This window comes from Ylistrum balloti, unplaced genomic scaffold, assembly GCF_031769215.1.
Source record: "Ylistrum balloti isolate Yb309-2 unplaced genomic scaffold, AGI_CSIRO_Ybal_v1 Utg370112, whole genome shotgun sequence".
NCBI lineage: Eukaryota > Metazoa > Mollusca > Bivalvia > Pectinida > Pectinidae > Ylistrum > Ylistrum balloti.
This window is the reverse complement of record NW_026782133.1, coordinates 329,472-348,714: the sequence shown is the minus strand read 5'-3', so window position 1 is coordinate 348,714 and position 19,243 is coordinate 329,472. Positions and strand designations below refer to the sequence as shown.

At 34.4% G+C, this 19,243-nt stretch overlaps 1 protein-coding gene across 1 annotated transcript; it reads right to left on the bottom strand.

Annotated features, from left to right (window-relative positions):
• Positions 1-2,585: 2,585 nt before the first annotated feature.
• On the bottom strand, positions 2,586-18,655 carry LOC132550236 (farnesyl pyrophosphate synthase-like). Its single transcript, XM_060214276.1, has 9 exons — positions 18,627-18,655; positions 16,368-16,556; positions 15,553-15,687; positions 14,840-14,920; positions 13,749-13,871; positions 11,676-11,837; positions 9,219-9,296; positions 8,541-8,675; positions 2,586-8,247 (listed from the first exon to the last, which is right to left on the bottom strand). Exons 2-9 carry the CDS (start codon positions 16,545-16,547, stop codon positions 8,047-8,049), a joined length of 1,095 nt encoding a protein of 364 aa, XP_060070259.1. The 5' UTR covers positions 16,548-16,556; positions 18,627-18,655; the 3' UTR covers positions 2,586-8,046.
• Between the last annotated feature and the right edge of the window lie 588 nt (positions 18,656-19,243).

The window sequence follows — 19,243 nt, the reverse complement described above, 5'->3', positions numbered from 1 at the left end:
AATGTCACGTTCCCAAACGAGAACAATGTAAATAACAGCGTAACCAACAGACACACAAAATAAGGTAAATCGAACCTGCCCATCTTCCCTAATCATCATGTCGACCATAAAACTTACCCATAAACTTTATTATCGTGTATGTCTTCAAATCATGTGACATTAGTTACAACAGGAAAATTGTGACATTGGGAACAAGGCCTTGAATATCGGATCAAAAGCGACATGTAAACGTCATGTACTTGTGGAATCAGGGGTTCTGTAAAGATTTGGAAAATGCACAATTTATTGGTTATTGGTATTTTGGAAATATCAAATTCTTGTGGGTATATACGACGGACATGGTCAACACTACGTTTAATTTTTATGGGGTGTTCAATAGACAGCCATGCGAGAGGCAGAGTTTGTTCCTTTACTACAGAACTCACCAAGATATTGCCAACCAGAAAAACTTTTTACAATTTCATTCTCTGTATATTTCTTCTTCGATTTGGACGTATTGTCTGTATCGTTGTTTTTATTTTTTTGGAAATAAAGCTGTCAGATTTACAGAATGAAGATGTTAATTTGGTTTAGAATAGGGTACGGTACATACGCTGTTAAAGCGACAAACATCAAAATATTGCGGTTCGTTGTAAATACAGCTATTCAGACATAATTAAGGTATCTGAAATGTAATGTAAAAGACTTGACGAGGTATTATGAAAAACTGTGTTAAAATCAGTCGCGTGTAAAAAAGTGAAACAAGAGACCCGCGGGACTTGTGGGTCATCCGACTATAAAGACCTATATATGAATGAATAAGATAAATTGCTCAACTACACTTCAACTTATACAATAACAATGGTTGGTTCACAAAGTCGTTGACATTTTAACAAACTTGTTAGCCCTTCATCCCAACTGCTAAAAGACATAATATCAGTACTATTGACCTTTTGCTTATTGAGAAGATGTTCTTTAAAGATTTTGACATATTTGACACCTTTGACCTTGAAAGTAGGTCTACGTCAATAATATGAACAAGCTACGTAGCCCTTCTGCCAATCATGCTACAGTCCCAATATCAGCACCCTGGGCCTTTTGGCTATGGAGAAGAAGTCGTTTAAACATTTTAACATATCTGACCCCTGTGACCTTGAAAGCAGCTGGCCTGATATCAGCACCCTGGACATTTCGGCTATAGAGAAGACGTTTTAACATTTTAACATGTTTGATCCTCTGTGACTTAATAGCAACTCGAAGTCATTCATATTTATAAACGTGGTAGCCGTTCTTCCCATCATGCTACAGGCCCAATATCAGCACCTTGAGACTTTTGGTTGAGAAGTTGTTTATAGATGTCTACATATTTGACCCCAGTGACCTTGAAAGTAGGTCAAGGTCGTTCATATCAATAAACTTGGTAGCCCTTTATCCTATCATGCTACAGGCCCAATATCAGTACCCTGGACCTTTTGGTTAAGGAGAAGTTGTTTAAAGATATCAACATACTTGACCCCAGTGGCCTTGAAAATAGGTCAAGGTCATTCATATTAACAAACTTGATTGCCCTTTATCCCATCATGCTACAGGCGTCATATTAGTACCCTTAGCCAGCTTGTTATTGAGAAGAAATCATTTGAATGGGAAGTTTACCTCAGACTGCCACAACTACTGAAGAAACACCTAAGGCTACAAGTCATCTTGACCCTGAACTGAGCACAGTAGGGTAAGGAAAATTTACATTGTCAGGAATAGAGTTTAATGTAAACCTCCATGAGATACCTAAACTTAATTTTGACAAAAAATTACTAAAACATCACTTAATACTTTGAAAAGAGGTAATTAACTCCTTATGTAAAAATCAATATCATTAAGAAATTATATCACAGTTTACTCCTTTATTTCTCTACCTAACCCTAATAATGCAATATCATTAAGATATTACTTATATCACAGTTTACTCCTTTATTTCTCTACCTAACCCTAATAATGCCTTTATTGTTATACTTAATTCAATATTTCTTATTAGCTATGGAATGAGGGTCCTGATAAAATAAAAAAGGAGATAATTGTGCAGATTATACTAATGGGAATTTAAGAATGGTTAATGTTTCAGCTTTCTGTAACTTTATAAAGCTAACATGGATAAGAACACTTTTTCAAACTACAGGTAAATGGCAATATGTTGTGAAATCTTACAACATTATAAATCTTCCAAACTGTGGCAGCGAATATATTGACAATTGCATAAAGAATTGTAAAAACAATTTTTGAACATATGTACTCAAATTATGTTATCTTTTAAACACCACATACTAAAGTAATCGTTTTCAAGAATAATTACTTTAAATACCACTGTGGCACAACAAGGATATAAAGATTGCTGGTTTGGTAGTGTTATAAGGAATTTTATCACAAAATTCCTCCCAGCATGCTACAGACCCAATTTGAGATGAAGTCCTTTGTATATTTTAACATATTTGACCCCTGTGACCTTGAAAGTGGGCCATCATTCATTTGAACAAACTTTGTAGGGCTCCATGCCAGCATGCTATGGGCCAGGTTTTGTAATTAATGATTTGATTAAAGACACAAGCACTGGTATGTTCTACACATTTGACAAATTTATTGAAAATTTAATGTAAACACAAACGTTTACAATATCAGAGCCTTCTCTCCTCAGTAAGGAAATATATTTCTTCACATAACATACATTTCCCCTGACCTACATTATGTTATCCTTACTTTCCTATTAACTTAGAACCTTTTATTAAAGACAGAAAAGGATAAAAAAAATTCTAAAAAACACTAAAAAAGTCTAATCACATTTCATCAGGAACCAAAGAATGGAATATCTGAGATCATTGACAAACAAACATGGGGGAAATATTATAAGATTCCATTTCTTGTCGCCATTAATACAAAACCTTAAGTGGTTCCATTACAGTGCTGTTCACCACATACTAACTTCTAACTCCTTTTTGTTTAAAATTAGAACAGTTATTTCCCCTGTCTATACACTTAGTAACTCTGAACCAGAAACAGTTATACATATACTATTGGAATGTCAAGAAGTGCAAAAATTGTAACAAAATTTTGAAACACTTTTAAAAATTCTGTATATTCCTTTCTTGTTCAACAAGAAATCTTTTGTTGCTGGAATTTCTTATGATAAGTACTTACAAGAGTCGATAATGAAGTTATTCTAATAATGAAGCAGTGTATATACAAAACAAAATGTCTTTCTATCTCTTTAAATATCATTGATCAAATAAATATAACCAAGGGCACTTATACCATTCAAAAATACAGTGCTAATGGTAAGGTTGATAAAGCAAAAGTTAAATTTGAAAATGAATGGCATAAATAGGTTAGTCTTATTAAGATTCAAGTTCAAATTATCTGTTACACAAATTAATACCTGACTGCAAGTCCTTTTAGGTGCAGTTTCCTGTAAAATAAATCACCTACTATACTAACACATGTCAGCCCTGTAGTCAAAACTACATTAATAATTAATTGGAACAAAACATAGTAATTTTTGGTGTCAGCTTTAGCTTTTTTTCTGATTATGGTTATTTACACACATCCGAGCATACTAGTTAGAAAATAACAAATGAACTAGCATATCCCTAAGCTGTCTATAGTTTCTTTGATGATCAATGCTTACTACGAGTATGTTAATATGTATGTGTGAAGTAAATGAAAAAGTTGTTCAGCAGTCCTGTCTCTATTATGTTAGAATGTTGGATGATTAAACAAGGATTTTCCCAAATAAGAAAAAAAAATATGAATCGTATGAAAAGTACAATGCGATACACATCTCCACCCGGTTCCACACTGAAACGAAGCAAAACAAAAACCAAAGTCTAACTGAATTAGTGAAGCAGAAAATAAAGGTCACAGAAAAACTGACTGTATGATGACAACGGAAAAAAAAAAAAAAAAAAAACAAGGCATTGCAAGCTATACAATGCTCCTTACTCCCATTTGATCAAAATCCAATGAGAATGACAAAGATTTTCTATAAATAGTAGCAGTGACCTTAATGTTGAACCTAGCACACTGAAATACAAACAAGCTTGAGCTATTGTGATTATTGAACAGTACATGAAGTTTGATTAAAGCCGGTGGATAAAGGGGTTGCTAGAATGACAACAAAAAGTGAACATATGTATGTACGAACAGAACATTACATCCCCCTATGCAGTTTCTATGAGGGAATAATAAGCTTACTTAACATAGTTTTGTGGTACACATAAAAAATCTACATGCCCCAGTGAAGTATCGCTAATCTTTCTGTCCCAAAATCTGTTCTAAGTTAGTAAAGCAAAATATCATAATAGAGCTACAGTCAGTAAAATGAAAGACAAAGATCACCTTGACAGTTGCACATATCACATGATGCTAGTGTTTAAAGCATTAAGATTGGGCTTTAACAGCTAAGATAAATAATTGTGACATTCTCAACTAAAGATATTTATATACCCTATAGACATAGGACCATATACCAGTACATACAGGCCTTTATGTACTCTATATATAGAAATAGGACCATCCAGTATATACAGGCCTAAATGTACTCTGTAGACATATGACCATATACCAGTACATACAGGCCTTTATGTACTCTATATATAGAAATAGGACCATCCAGTACATACAGGCCTAAATGTACTCTGTAGACATATGACCATATACCAGTGCATACAGGCCTTTATGAAATCTACAGACATAGGACCATATACCAGTACATACAGGCCTTAACGTACTCTGAAAATCAACACCATTTAATAATAAAACCATAAACAGACACACTGACTGGAATTTATTATCTTGTAGATGCAATACTCACAAAATTACTTTTATCATACATGTTACATGACAAACTAAAAACTTTTACTTTCATAAACCACACACAAGCAGAACACTGATTTTCACTGGTGAGAAAATAAGTATCAACTTGTGGTAATACAACAGAACCTGTGGTTTACTCTCAAAACTTGTGGTCATACACCAGAACTTGTGGTTTACTCTCAAAACTTGTGGTCATACACCAAAACTTGTGGTTTACTCTCAAAACTTGTGGTCATACACCAGAACTTGTGGTTTACTCTCAAAACTTGTGGTCATACACCAGAACTTGTGGTTTACTCTCAAAACTTGTGGTCATACACCAGAACTTGTGGTTTACTCTCAAAACTTGTGGTCATACACCAAAACTTGTGGTTTACTCTCAAAACTTGTGGTTATACACCAGAACTTGTGGTCATACACCAAAACTTGTGGTCATACACCAAAACTTGTGGTAATACACCAGAACTTGTGGTCATACACCAGAACTTGTGGTTTACTCTCAAAACTTGTGGTCATACACCAGAACTTGTGGTTTACTCTCAAAACTTGTGGTCATACACCAAAACTTGTGGTTTACTCTCAAAACTTGTGGTCATACACCAGAACTTGTGGTTTACTCTCAAAACTTGTGGTCATACACCAAAACTTGTGGTTTACTCTCAAAACTTGTGGTCATACACCAAAACTTGTGGTTTACTCTCAAAACTTGTGGTCATACACCAAAACTTGTGGTTTACTCTCAAAACTTGTGGTTATACACCAGAACTTGTGGTCATACACCAAAACTTGTGGTCATACACCAAAACTTGTGGTAATACACCAGAACTTGTGGTCATACACCAGAACTTGTGGTTTACTCTCAAAACTTGTGGTCATACACCAGAACTTGTGGTTTACTCTCAAAACTTGTGGTCATACACCAAAACTTGTGGTTTACTCTCAAAACTTGTGGTTATACACCAGAACTTGTGGTCATACACCAAAACTTGTGGTCATACACCAAAACTTGTGGTAATACACCAGAACTTGTGGTCATACACCAGAACTTGTGGTTTACTCTCAAAACTTGTGGTCATACACCAGAACTTGTGGTTTACTCTCAAAACTTGTGGTCATACACCAAAACTTGTGGTTTACTCTCAAAACTTGTGGTCATACACCAGAACTTGTGGTTTACTCTCAAAACTTGTGGTCATACACCAAAACTTGTGGTTTACTCTCAAAACTTGTGGTCATACACCAGAACTTGTGGTCATACACCAAAACTTGTGGTCATACACCAAAACTTGTGGTAATACACCAGAACTTGTGGTCATACACCAGAACTTGTGGTTTACTCTCAAAACTTGTGGTCATACACCAAAACTTGTGGTTTACTCTCAAAACTTGTGGTCATACACCAAAACTTGTGGTTTACTCTCAAAACTTGTGGTCATACACCAAAACTTGTGGTTTACTCTCAAAACTTGTGGTCATACACCAGAACATGTAATTTACTCTCAAAACTTGTGGTCATACACCAGAACATGTAATTTACTCTCAAAACTTGTGGTCATACACCAGAACATGTAATTTACTCTCAAAAGTTGTGGTCATACAACAGAACATACAAGTATATTGTGTCACTCTTCAAGCTATTGATGGATTGATCACATAAAAATGTTTAAAATTCACACCCTGAACCGGTGCAGTAAAAATGAAATATGTCAAAATTATGTCAAGTTAAAAAGTACACTAATACATTTCTAAGACAGCTTCCACAGATGCCATCAGACCACAATTACACTCCACCTGTATATAAAAAACATGATCATTCATTTCTACTAAACAACAACTAGAACAAGACAGAACTTGACAAGATACAAAACAACAGAGGATCATCTCTTCCCCTATAAAACAGTATAGAGACAGAGCATCTAATCCCGCAGTGTTGTAAAAAGATTTCTGTCAGTGTTACACACTTTCTTCTAACAGACAGAACACAAAATATCTCAACACAAATTACAGAGTAAACAGAGAATTTGGTTGTTATATTGCCATTGCAATTTTCACTTTTAAAGTGTAACAGTTTAAACAAATAAACACTGAGTACAGATTACAGTAATATCAAAATGCCATTATCAAACCCATCAAAAGTTTTCTCTCCCAACTATACAGACCAGATCATTGTGATAAAGTATTACCCAACATTACATTTTAATGGCATTATCCTCGCTAAAGTCCATTGTCATTAATCTTTCTGAATATCTTAAAAATGCATCACAAAGATATAGTTTATCTCACCCAGCCTATTCTACCATGTAAAGGACTATATGAATGAATCTGTAGGACACTCGTATGATAACATGGCACTCGTATGATATCATAATTGTGACACCATTAATAGTTATGTCATTCACTTATACATACATGGATATTGTACAGTGTAATTGATGTGAGTTATGAAACGAAATAAAATCTTTCAATCAGATCCAAGCAAATGGAATTGCATCAAATCGTTTACATGATTTATATTAGTTGCACTAAGGAATTGTATTAAGTTAGAAAATGTTGGTAATATCAAATGAATTCTACAGGAAATGTACAATCATATAGAGACAAGTAATGAGATCCACTTGTCGTTTGTATTTATCAGATGGTATTAATAAAATGCATGTCTGACTTGATTTCACATACAATTGCCCCTTGAATAACACATTCCACATCTGTGAGTATCATGTAGACATAATCTGGTTAGTAAATCAATGGAAAGCTAGTAAGTGTATCATAAAAATGTATTTTCTTGGTGCTAAATGCAAAAAGGCTTTACTTGAAATGCCTAAAGCTACTCTCACCTATGTGTGATGCTTTATATGAAATATACATCAAAAAGGAATGTCAAATGTTCTACTTCACCTCAAACCATTTACAGTGTGCACAGTATCCTTAGGCATCAAGTACAAAGCATTTAATTTGATATACCAGCTATTCAAAAAAGACAGATGCCAGCTTCATTTATAGATGCAGGTTTGCTTAATTGTGTGAAGATCATCTTACTGGGAAGACACATATGCCAGTATTGTGAAGAAATTACTTTGCTGAGAAGACACACATCTAATGTAGAGAGTATCTTGCTAAGAGGACACAATTGCCATCATTTTGTAGAGATTATCTGGCTAAGGAGACACATGTGCCATCATTTTGTAGATAGCATCTGACATAGGTGATATGTCACTTGTTTCGTTTGTAGATTTTGCTGACAAAGTCTGTGAACACTTCCTTAGGGATCTGGCCCTTGAATGACTGAATGTCCTGGATGATTTCTCTGTAACTCTTTTCCTCATAGTCTTGGTACAACTGTTCTAAGTCCAAAACCTTGTACACTGCCTTCACATTTAAAACCTTGTCTTCCTCTGGCTGTCCATAATTCTCCTGGTTATAGTACCAAAAATTACACAAATTACACAAAAAATCGAATCCATGATGAGAGTTACTCTCGATACAGGTTTCATTTATTCAGAATTTTTGTTTCTTCAATTTTGTCTTCGTTACTATTCGCAAATTTTAAAATGATATTTTTAAGCTGACTAAGGGCATAAAAAATTATTATTGTACATTACAGTAACTCTAATTTGAATGACCTTTGGGTGACAATAAAGTTATGTATCTGACCTAACAATCTTTACATTAAATGCATGTGTCTAGTTACATTACATATATGTTACCTCTAAGGTCTGCCGTTGCTCTGGGGTAACCCTTGAAAGAGCTTGCACTATTAACCAGCTACATTTGTTGTCCTGAATGTCTGTTCCTATTTTTCCCATGACTGCCGGGTCACCATAACAATCAAGGAAATCATCCTGTAAAATAATGTGACATCTGTTAAAGTTCAGGATGAAATATAGTCTCATTTAACACAAAGATTAAAAGGTTACCTACAAGCTATTGAAGAGAACTTTCACAATGCATTAATGGCATTCATCAGAGTATTAAGAATTCTGAGAAACCATCTCTAAACTATATATCTCTAAACCATAATTATTATATGCAAAAAAATTACAAATCAAGATTTGTTTTCATTAATTAAAACCATACCACAACAGAGTTTGAAAGTCAGAAAAATTACAGTCACATATTTATTTTGCATTCAATAGATCTACAGCATATTATTAGTTTATAAACTTTATTTTACAACAACTGCTAAACAAGATATTTCAAGATGTAAACAGGCGAGGGGTCAATTGCAGGAGAAAACCACAGTACCAAGGGAAACGCCACTTGGTTGTGTAGGTCACCCTTTCCCTTTTCACGTTTGTTCTTGTAATCAAACACAGAACAGCTAAGCTAAAGGTGAGTGCATTACCACTACATCACCTGACCACACTATTTATTTTAAGTCTTACCTGTACTTGAAAAAATACTCCCATTTTCAGGAAAATCTCTTTGGCAGCTTCATGTGTGGCTGTGTCTTTGATTCCAGCCTGGAATTTGTATGAGGTAAAATACAGTAAAAGATCAATAGTGTAGTCACAGACTGATGAACTACATTTATATACATGTGATTTATCATAGCACCGTATTTATACCATAAAAATCAATAGTGCAGTCACAGACTGATGAACTACATTTATATACATGTGACTTATCATAGCACCTTATTTATACCATAAAGGTCAATAGTGTAGTCACAGACTGATGAACTACTTTTATATACATGTGACTTATCATAGCACCTTATTTATACCATAAAGACCAATAGTGTAGTCACAGACTGATGAACTACATTTATATACATGTGACATATCATAGCACCTTATTTATACCATAAAGGTCAATAGTAAAGTCACAGACTGATGAACTACATTTATATACATGTGACTTATCATAGCACCTTATTTATACCATAAAGATCAACACTTCACTGAGGTTCACTCACGCTCAGGGATGATATATTTTATAGAAGAATGAATATGGAGTTGGAGTTAGTTTACAATCTAAACACACAAATGGAGTAAAATCAGCTTTAGTTATGTAGAAAACAGGCGGCAGTGACTTTCACTAGATAGACTGATGTCAGTAAATGTACTTGTAAAGATGTATCCATGAAGATCAATGGATCTTTCTGCACTGCATATATTCCCAAATGAAGAATCTGGGTAATTTTGAGTTGAGACCTCTTTGTACTATTTTTAGCTGGTCGCTATATCAATAAATATTATATGGGAGGCCCATTGGGGTTGAATGCCTTGCATAGAGACACAACCACAGCAATACACATCAGTCCATTTCTCTGTGAAACACAAACCGTTACAAAAAAGGGAGTATTGGACCACAAACCAAATATTTTCCCCAGAGACTATGTAGGCCAACACTCCGTCAGACTGAGATATTGCAGTGCCATAATGTATTTTACATGTACAGTCTGATTAAAGTATTTTTGGCCACTAGTTTGGATTTTGTTCAATTCTGTTACATCATAAAAGCACCATCATGGATATGGTATTGCTCCAATATGTCCCATTATTTGTTAGGCATAAGTAAGAAATACAATGAGGTGATCAGTCCCATGGTGCATATGGCGTCAAAGGGTTACCTTGACTGAGAATAATATGTTCTATACAAACCTGAGCAAATAAAATTGTTGCAATAAGAAGAAATTAGCTGCAAAATTCACAACGAAGGCCCATTGGCCGTGATATTCAAGTGTACATGTATGTACATTTCTGGTTACAAATTTTGTGCTTAGAACAGCTGTTTTTGTTATGAAAAAAAGTTTTGATATAACACTGAAAATGTATTAAACAGGTATATATGTATGTGCATCAACAATCCAAACGTAAACATCAGAATTAAACAGATATCAAACACCAGGGTGAAATGGCTGTTCTATATCAAGGAATATGATGAATGCACATGGTGTGCTTAGGTTTGTACCAGTGGGGCAAGGTGTTGTGTATGTCAAAAAAGTGGCCCCTGAACATACCCGTCGCTAATTACACACATGGAGGCTAAACAGTGCCGCCAGTTATAATCCTCATTCATTTTGCTATCTGTCTGGAAGGGATTGTTTGGAGAATCTGAATTTCAGTTTGATTTGATCTCAAAATTTAGTACTTTAATCATTACTGAGAACATATATTGAAACAGAAAAAAAATTGCTTTCCTGAAGATTTCATATTATATATATTGGTCATGATTCTGAGGTATTGTTGACAAGAGTGTATCCAATTTTTTTGGCCGCCATACATCATTATGTAAACAATACTCTCATACTAAGGTAGGTTTTAATTTAAAGCAATTTTTAACATATGTAAACAAAGATAGGGCAAGGCATGACATATGTGGGCATGTCTTATTGAGTAAATATGTTGTTATCATGATGTACCACTTTGACATCATGCATGATGTGACCTGGTTCTGTTTGCAAAATTTGTATATTTACCAGACTAAGATAAAGGGGGCAGAACAAGTATACATTATTGCATTAATTTAAAAATTGAAACAGAATGATTATAAATCATGGCCAAAACCCTGTTTTATGAATGGAATCATAGAAAATATAAATACAAGTCAGAGAATGAGAAATGTTTTCTTAGTGTGCATAGCTTACACAGTAAACACTGCCAGAACCACAGTGAAGTAAAGCATTTTTAACTGTGTACATGGCCAGCACCAAAGGGAACTAAAACAACAACTAATGTGCATGATCAGAGTCACAGAGAGCCAAAATAACAGTTTATTATGTACATGACCAAACATAGAATCACTGCTTACACTGTACATAGCCAGGGCCACAAGAGTTGGAAGTACAGCTTACCATGTACATGGCCAGGGCCACAAGAATTAACAGTACAGCTTACCATGTACATGGCCAGGGCCACAGGTAAATAAAAAGAGTAAAACGCTGTCTTCCACTTAGCAATAGCAGTAAATCTCTCTAGAGTAAACTCATCAAAGTTTATACATGTCTCAGGGGAGGTAACCAGGTCCAGGCACTGACCAGTGATAGTCTGCATTGTTGTCTGTAATTAAAACAAATCATAAACAGGTAATTGATTAATTTTAATGATTGTCCATTGCAGCTGTACGAAGAAAAAATCAGTTGTATGTTCTTACACTGAGTTCCTTTTGTTTACTGAAGATGAAATAATGCCTGTTTTTTCTTTCTTCTTTGGGCCATTGTAATTACTGCATTTATACTGGACAGAATATTGGAAGAAATTTTTTGTCCACCACATCCTTACTCAATCCAAACCAAATATCCTCCACTCATCCTTAAAACATTCTGACATCATTATAAAACTTTAGTAACCAAAATAACAAAGGGTCACAACTCTGTATATATTGATGTACATGACCCTCTAACTTCTCAAAGAGAAATTAACACAAGACTAATTATGTGTATGAAGCATTCATGCTCCCACTGCTGCTCTCACTGAAAGCAACAGCCAAGAGCCTAGTCAAAATTAAGTTATGTGAACATTTTTATTCATATCAATGTCAAAATTGAAATAATTATTTTTCTCAAAATGAGTAACTCCATAACATCACTGACTAATTGATTAATTTAACCTCCAGCATCTTAATATACTCTTTATTCAAGCCCTTAAGAAATGTCAAAGAGAAGTGACATCATATCAAACATGCCCAGAAAATATTTACTGTCATCAAGAGTGATATCTGTATGCAAAGGGACAAAGAAAATAATATACAGTAAACGTAGGATGATAACTTTGTAAAACAGAAGGGCAAAGAAAGTGACATATTGTAAACAAAGGGCAATAACTCTGCATAAAGCCAGGCAAAGAGGTTAGATTTTAGTGCATTACAATCATCCTGGTGTTACTCACACACAAAACTTTACAATTGTAAGAGACAAAAGAAACTGGGATTGGAGGGGATGTCCTAATGATATTCCTCTAAGCGGCCTTCAACTGGTCACCATGGCAACAAATTACAACCATTTTTTTCTTTTAAAAACAATATCATTGTATTTGTCATCCCCCTAAAGATTTTTATACCAATTTCAACTTAATCAGATGATTTCTTAATTTCAAACAATCAGAAGCCTCCAATGTATTTCCATGGTAATGGTTTTTAAATGCCGAATATGTCAAATTATAGGATATAATTAGTTGTAGCACTTGTTCAAGTTTAATTAAATTCAATAAAAAAACTAAGAGTTATGGCACTTAATATGAAAACTTCTGTATAGTGACCTTGTTACCACATTAACCCTAATTTCTGCCAAAAGAAAAATCTGCATGCACATTTGCACATTTGCACATCAACACATCCTAACATCAGTCCACAAAGTCAGGAGCAGTCTGAAAATGATTTGTCTAATTGTGAGACTTATGTGGTTACCATAGTAACTAAATGACATCTGATCTTTGAAAATGGTACCATTAAAATTGCCTTCCCTCAAGACCCTTATATTTCAGTTTCAGCACCATCGGTTCATATCTCAATTCTGTCTAATTAGAAGCCTCCATCATGTTTCCATTGTAACGATTCTGGAAACACCTGATGAATCAAACTATAGGCATTGAGATGTTACACTACTTTACCCAGTTTCAATAAAATTGACCAATATGGATGAGTTACGACCACTACATAAACCCTGATTATAGTGACCTGGTTACCACAGCACACCAAATTTCTAAGAAAAAGACACCCTAAATGCACATCTACACATGGTGGTCAACATTACTGTGTAGTATCAATGAAATTGCTCCACAAGTTTACAAGGAGTTTTCTGGACAAACGTTTTCGACAGACAGACAATCTGATTCCAGTATACCCCCTCTAACCTTTTGTCCCTTCCTGACATTTCATCCTCCATATAACAATGACTCTCTTCTATAGCTAGTACGGCCTTTCCATCTTCAGATGCAGGACTTATTCACTTTCTCAATTTTTGTCATTATTACCTCATGAAACAAGTCCACAACGTCTGTGTAGTAATCTTCTTGTTTAAAATGTCTTCTCAAGATAGCATACACACAGTTTTCCAAATACACAGCGTCATTGACAGCTATTAGAGCAACATCCTCCTGAAATATCACTATATGTTACATGATCTATAATCCACTATACAATTATATATCATTTGAGTGATCCATACTTCTATAATTCTTATCATAGTAACTTATAAATTATAATTCATACATGGTATGTTTATAATGTTATCACTGATATCATGTTGAGAAAATTGAAACAATATATACATGCTAAAGTATCACAATTTACAATTTACACTGTTATCTCCAATATCCTATTTACCTAAACTTAAGATCATAATAATTTTGTGAAAAGATTGAAATTGGATAACCTGAACAGTTATGGTAGCAGTATCAGCATTTTTCAGCAGATTATTCACCCTGTCTAGATCTAATAGTCATAATCTAATGTACCAGAAAAGATTCTTTGTGAGTTATTGAGCCTTACCTTTTTGTACCAGTACGGTGTTTCCCTCTATGAGTTATTGAGCCTCACCTTTTTGTACCAGTACTGTGTTTCCCTCTGTGAGTTATTGAGCCTTACCTTTTTGTACCAGTACTGTGTTTCCCTCTGTGAGTTATTGAGCCTTACCTTTTTGTACCAGTACTGTGTTTCCCTCTGTGAGTTATTGAGCCTCACCTTTTTGTACCAGTACTGTGTTTCCCTCTGTGAGTTATTGAGCCTTACCTTTTTGTACCAGTACTGTGTTTCCCTCTGTGAGTTATTGAGCCTTACCTTTTTGTACCAGTACTGTGTTTCCCTCTGTGAGTAATTGAGCCTTACCTTTTTGTACCAGTACTGTGTTTCCCTCTGTGAGTTATTGAGCCTTACCTTTTTGTACCAGTACTGTGTTTCCCTCTGTGAGTTATTGAGCCTTACCTTTTTGTACCAGTACTGTGTTTCCCTCTGTGAGTTATTGAGCCTTACCTTTTTGTACCAGTACTGTGTTTTCCTCTGTGAGTTATTGAGCCTTACCTTTTTGTACCAGCAAGGCTTTCCTCTGTGAGTTATTGAGCCTTACCTTTTTGTACCAGCATGGCTTTCCTCTGCGAGTTATTGATTTATCCATCACATCATCAGCCACAAGAAAGAAGGCTTGTAACTGAAATAAAAATAATCTTACAATGCCCTTTTTATCGTCTTAATACTTAACATTACCTGTAGAGTGTGAGATCTTGTATAAGAATTAAAAGGTATCAGCGATAATGAGTGATGTTGGTTTCATTATCACTTCGTTATACAGGTGTTGCATAAGTTTGATTTCTCTGTAAGATTCATATTGCTTTAATTTGTGTCCTTTCAAAGTGAATACAAAATATATTGTTTTACCTACAGACTACAATAATTATGCTTTAAAAGAGATTTTGAAATATCTGTTTGATGTATCTTTTTCTCCTATTCAAATTCTGAAAGTAATTTTGCCCATTCATATCAATCCTACAAGCACTTTTTGTAATAAAAGACTTTTACAGTTTAAAAGTTTAAAACTAAGATGGCGAGAAGAAGAACATCAAGAACAAGAACAATAGGTCAGTCAGGAACAAGAAGGGATTCGTACGACAAGGGATTTGTACAACAAGAGATTCAAGTGAAACCTACATATGAATTCTATGAAAACAAGAATTGCTTAAGAATGGATGAACATACAGCTGGACAACAGCCAACAGATGAAGGGCAATTTGAACTGCCAACCATCTGATAATGTACTTTACAAGTCTCTGTTATGATACATACCCATTCTATGCACCAGCCAAGTATTCTTGCCTGTCGAATCTCGTTCTCATTGGCATTTGTATGAATCCTCTTAAAGGCCATCACCACAGACAGGCCACGGGTCTTCTTCCCAAATGGTACATTATAAAGGCACACCTGACGATGATTATGTTTATGTTACACACAAAATGCACCCGTTTGATAATAGTCTATGTTACATTCACACTAAAGCAAACATCAATGTATATTTGTATCTCTGACATAATGAGTGTATTGTAAAAATTGTTTAATTAAAATTATCTGTACGATACAGAAAATATCCCAAAGGGATCAAAAACAAAACTTGAAAAAATAGTAAAACAGAATTGTTTAAAAGAATATTTACGAAGTTTTTTTTCTAATTACTCATCAATGTAATTCCTAAGATGAAACATTTAACATTAGCACTTTGAGGTCATTATTTATTCTAATGCTAGGTCCGATATGGTTGGAATCCTGAACCTCTCGCATACTAGACTACACTAATCTGAAAACTTTGAAGAAGTTCTCTCTAACTGAGAAGTGTATTGCAGCTAGTTAAATCCCTTGTACCACACATAACTCTGATGTTGGGAAAATGACACTATGGAATACCATTTATCTGAGCTCATCATCCAGTGTACTTATTTTGAATTGGGACTAGCTAGTGAAAATTATCTAAATCTTGCAAAGTCGTTAACCTTGCTATTGAATCTCACTAGACTATTACCACATCACTTTGTAGTAAAATTGAAAACTAAATGTATCACACACCTTCAGATTCACAACTTAACCTTTTAATGTAAACATAATCTTACCTCTTTAAACCAGTCAACTGCTGCTGATATTTCCTTGTGTTGTCTCCCTTGTTTTACTAGTCCTTCTACCAAATAACTGAATACAGAATCAAATTCTTCCAACTCTGTTCCCTTTGTTTTCAAGCGCTTTACTTTTAGATCTTCTTTGTCTAGTGAACCATCTTTAATACTGGTCTCCATAATAACAACCTGTAGAGATCAAGGTATCAAAAGTAGAACCATCGTCATACACCCTTAGGAAACAAAATTCATACAATTTACTTTTTTCCCTTATGCCAATAAATTTTACCTCATTTTTGGTGGGAGAGGGTAGGCTTCACTGCGAGCAACCACCCTCCCTGTTTCTACAAGACAAAAAAGTGAGGAGGATCTCTTATTTGTGGAAGATGACATGTTTGTGAAAAAAAAAAAAAATATATATTGCTTGGACAAATTTTACAAAAAAATTAGAGGTCAAATGGGTTTGCAACTCTTACCTGGTATATAAATACTAGTCAAATATCATGTCTCTATGCCCTTTAATTCATGAGAAGATGTCGTTTAAAGGTTTTAACAAATTTGACCTTTGTGACCTTGAATATAAGTCAAGGTAATTTACTTTCGCAAACTTTGTTGGGCTTCATCCAAGAAACATACCAGCCAAATATCATGACTCTCTGCCTTTAACTTCATGAAAAAATGTTATTTAAAAGTTTTAACACATCTGGCCCTTGTGACCTTGAATACAGGTCAAGGTCATTTCTTTTCATAAACTTTGTCTACATTCACCCTAGGAACACACCAGCAAAATATCAAAACATTTGGTTCATTGGTTATTGAGAAGAATGAGCTAAAAAGGAATGACTGGCTTGCTTCATCTTAAGAAGCTTATCCAATGACTCTTCCGAAGATTTTAAAGAACCATGAACGCTGCACCATTGACTCTGCTCAAGTGAGCAAAACTTCACAAGCCTCTTCATATTTCAAAGGCGACTGAATCTTAGTCATTTTCTTATATATAAAAATGTTGTGAAGAAAACCTATTATATCAACAAACATGTCAATGATTCCTTTTATTTGGAATAACTGTGTAAATAATTTCTTCAGAAGACACTTTATACAAGAAGATTACTACACAAATATCGTGAATTTGTTTTTTCACAAGGTAATTAATCAAGCTACCTTTCAGGAAGACAACTCATCATGCCTTGGTGATTGAGACTACCAATCAGATGGATAATACTAAGCCATAATACATGATAAAAAGATTTATTTTTTAAAGAAATTAATCAATTGGCTAGTTTCCTATATTTATCTAATTTTCATGGTATTTATTTTTTTACTCAGATTTATCTTGTCCTTAGAATTTATAAAAAATAAAACCCCTTAAAAAACAAACGAATAAAAGATCAACCTTTACTGTATTACTATCTTGTTATCAATGAAATACCATTCTTTAAAAATTCTAATTATCATTACACATGAAAAAGTGGAACAAAAATGTCATGGATATCCATCCTCCTATGGTCAGTGGTCTGTCTGGTATAGGATTCCAAGGAAGATACCACAAGGATATTCGAACAGAGCTCTAAACAAGAGCGATGAGTTCAATAGTGTATATAAAGGAGCCTTAACACACAGGAGTTTGTTATAGAAGATTTTTTTTATTTAAATGCTTTGGTAGGCTAGGTCTACTATCATCAGAACAAATTGTGGCATTGAAGACGAAAAGTGCAAATTATGGTATATAATATTGCTGTCGTATCGTAGTTCAGATTGCATGTCATAGACAAGTTATTGATGAAGTTATTTTCGACTACAATATTAACCAAGGTGAAAACCATGACTGAATTGGTTTGTTCTTTTAATCCAATGAAAATGAAATACAATGTAATACAAATATCCCAGAGGACTGAAAATGATACTAGTAAAATAAACATGTATTAATAAAACCAAAGAGTTCTAAAGCGGTTGCTTCCAAGCAAGACAGCAATGTTTGGAAGTTTCAAGTTAGTTCAATCAAGTTGTAGATTCTCAATTATTGTTTATAAATCATCACATATGTAATATGAACTATAGGAACTGTGACTGGCTGAACGGTACCATGATTCATGCCATTCATGGTTGTAACTTTGATAAAATAGAAATAGTGGCTATCTATGGGGTGAGGTTTAATCAGTCTCGTCATATCACCTTTACACAATTGTTGCAACAGTATCTAGAAATGTTTTAAATTAAATTACCGACCATGGCGTGTTGACAATGACCAATGACACTTACGTGATCTTAACTGTGGTGTATATACACATGTGTCCTCTCCGGCTTACCTCTGTTCCTATACTGCCTTCGTTTCTCATTTCAACTGCAGAAACCTCACGAAATGTATCGAATGAAAATGGGGGTTCCGGAGGTGGAGGTGTATTGTGTACGCCATTCCCGATCCCGGCCCTTACACCCATGCCAGGAAATTGAGGAATAATTAATATTCCGAGAACTAAAAATCTAACAGATCTCAAATTTTCTACATAAATCAACTGAAATGGTTTTAATATCCGACACTTTCAATGAATAAATTTAGATATCGACGATTTGTTTTTTCAGGGGGCGACAACTTGTACGCCGCACTCAGCAATGAAATTTCCGATTTTTCGCAAATTACAGCTATATACGTATAAGAAATAAGAATGTTACATGGTCTTGCGAGATTTCTTTTTATCGTTATTATCATTTATTACATACGTTTGGTAGTTTTACGTTTGACTCATCACTGACACATCTATTAGGAAATCAGGCTATTACAATCAGCGTTGCAAGTCACCATGTCGGCACAACGTTTGAAATATGACATCCCTCTGTTTCACAATGAATAAAGGGATCGATATATAAATTTTGAATAG

Bases quoted from the DNA above. Each gene is read 5' to 3' on its own strand.
- LOC132550236 (XM_060214276.1), bottom strand. From the start codon at position 16,547: ATGGAGACCAGTATTAAAGATGGTTCACTAGACAAAGAAGATCTAAAA. The intron at 13,872-14,839 runs GTAAGGCTCAAT...GTGATATTTCAG, and splicing joins AGCCATGCTGGTACAAAAAG to GAGGATGTTGCTCTAATAGC. The intron at 8,676-9,218 runs GTAAGACTTAAA...ATTATTTTACAG, and splicing joins GAGTATTTTTTCAAGTACAG to GATGATTTCCTTGATTGTTA.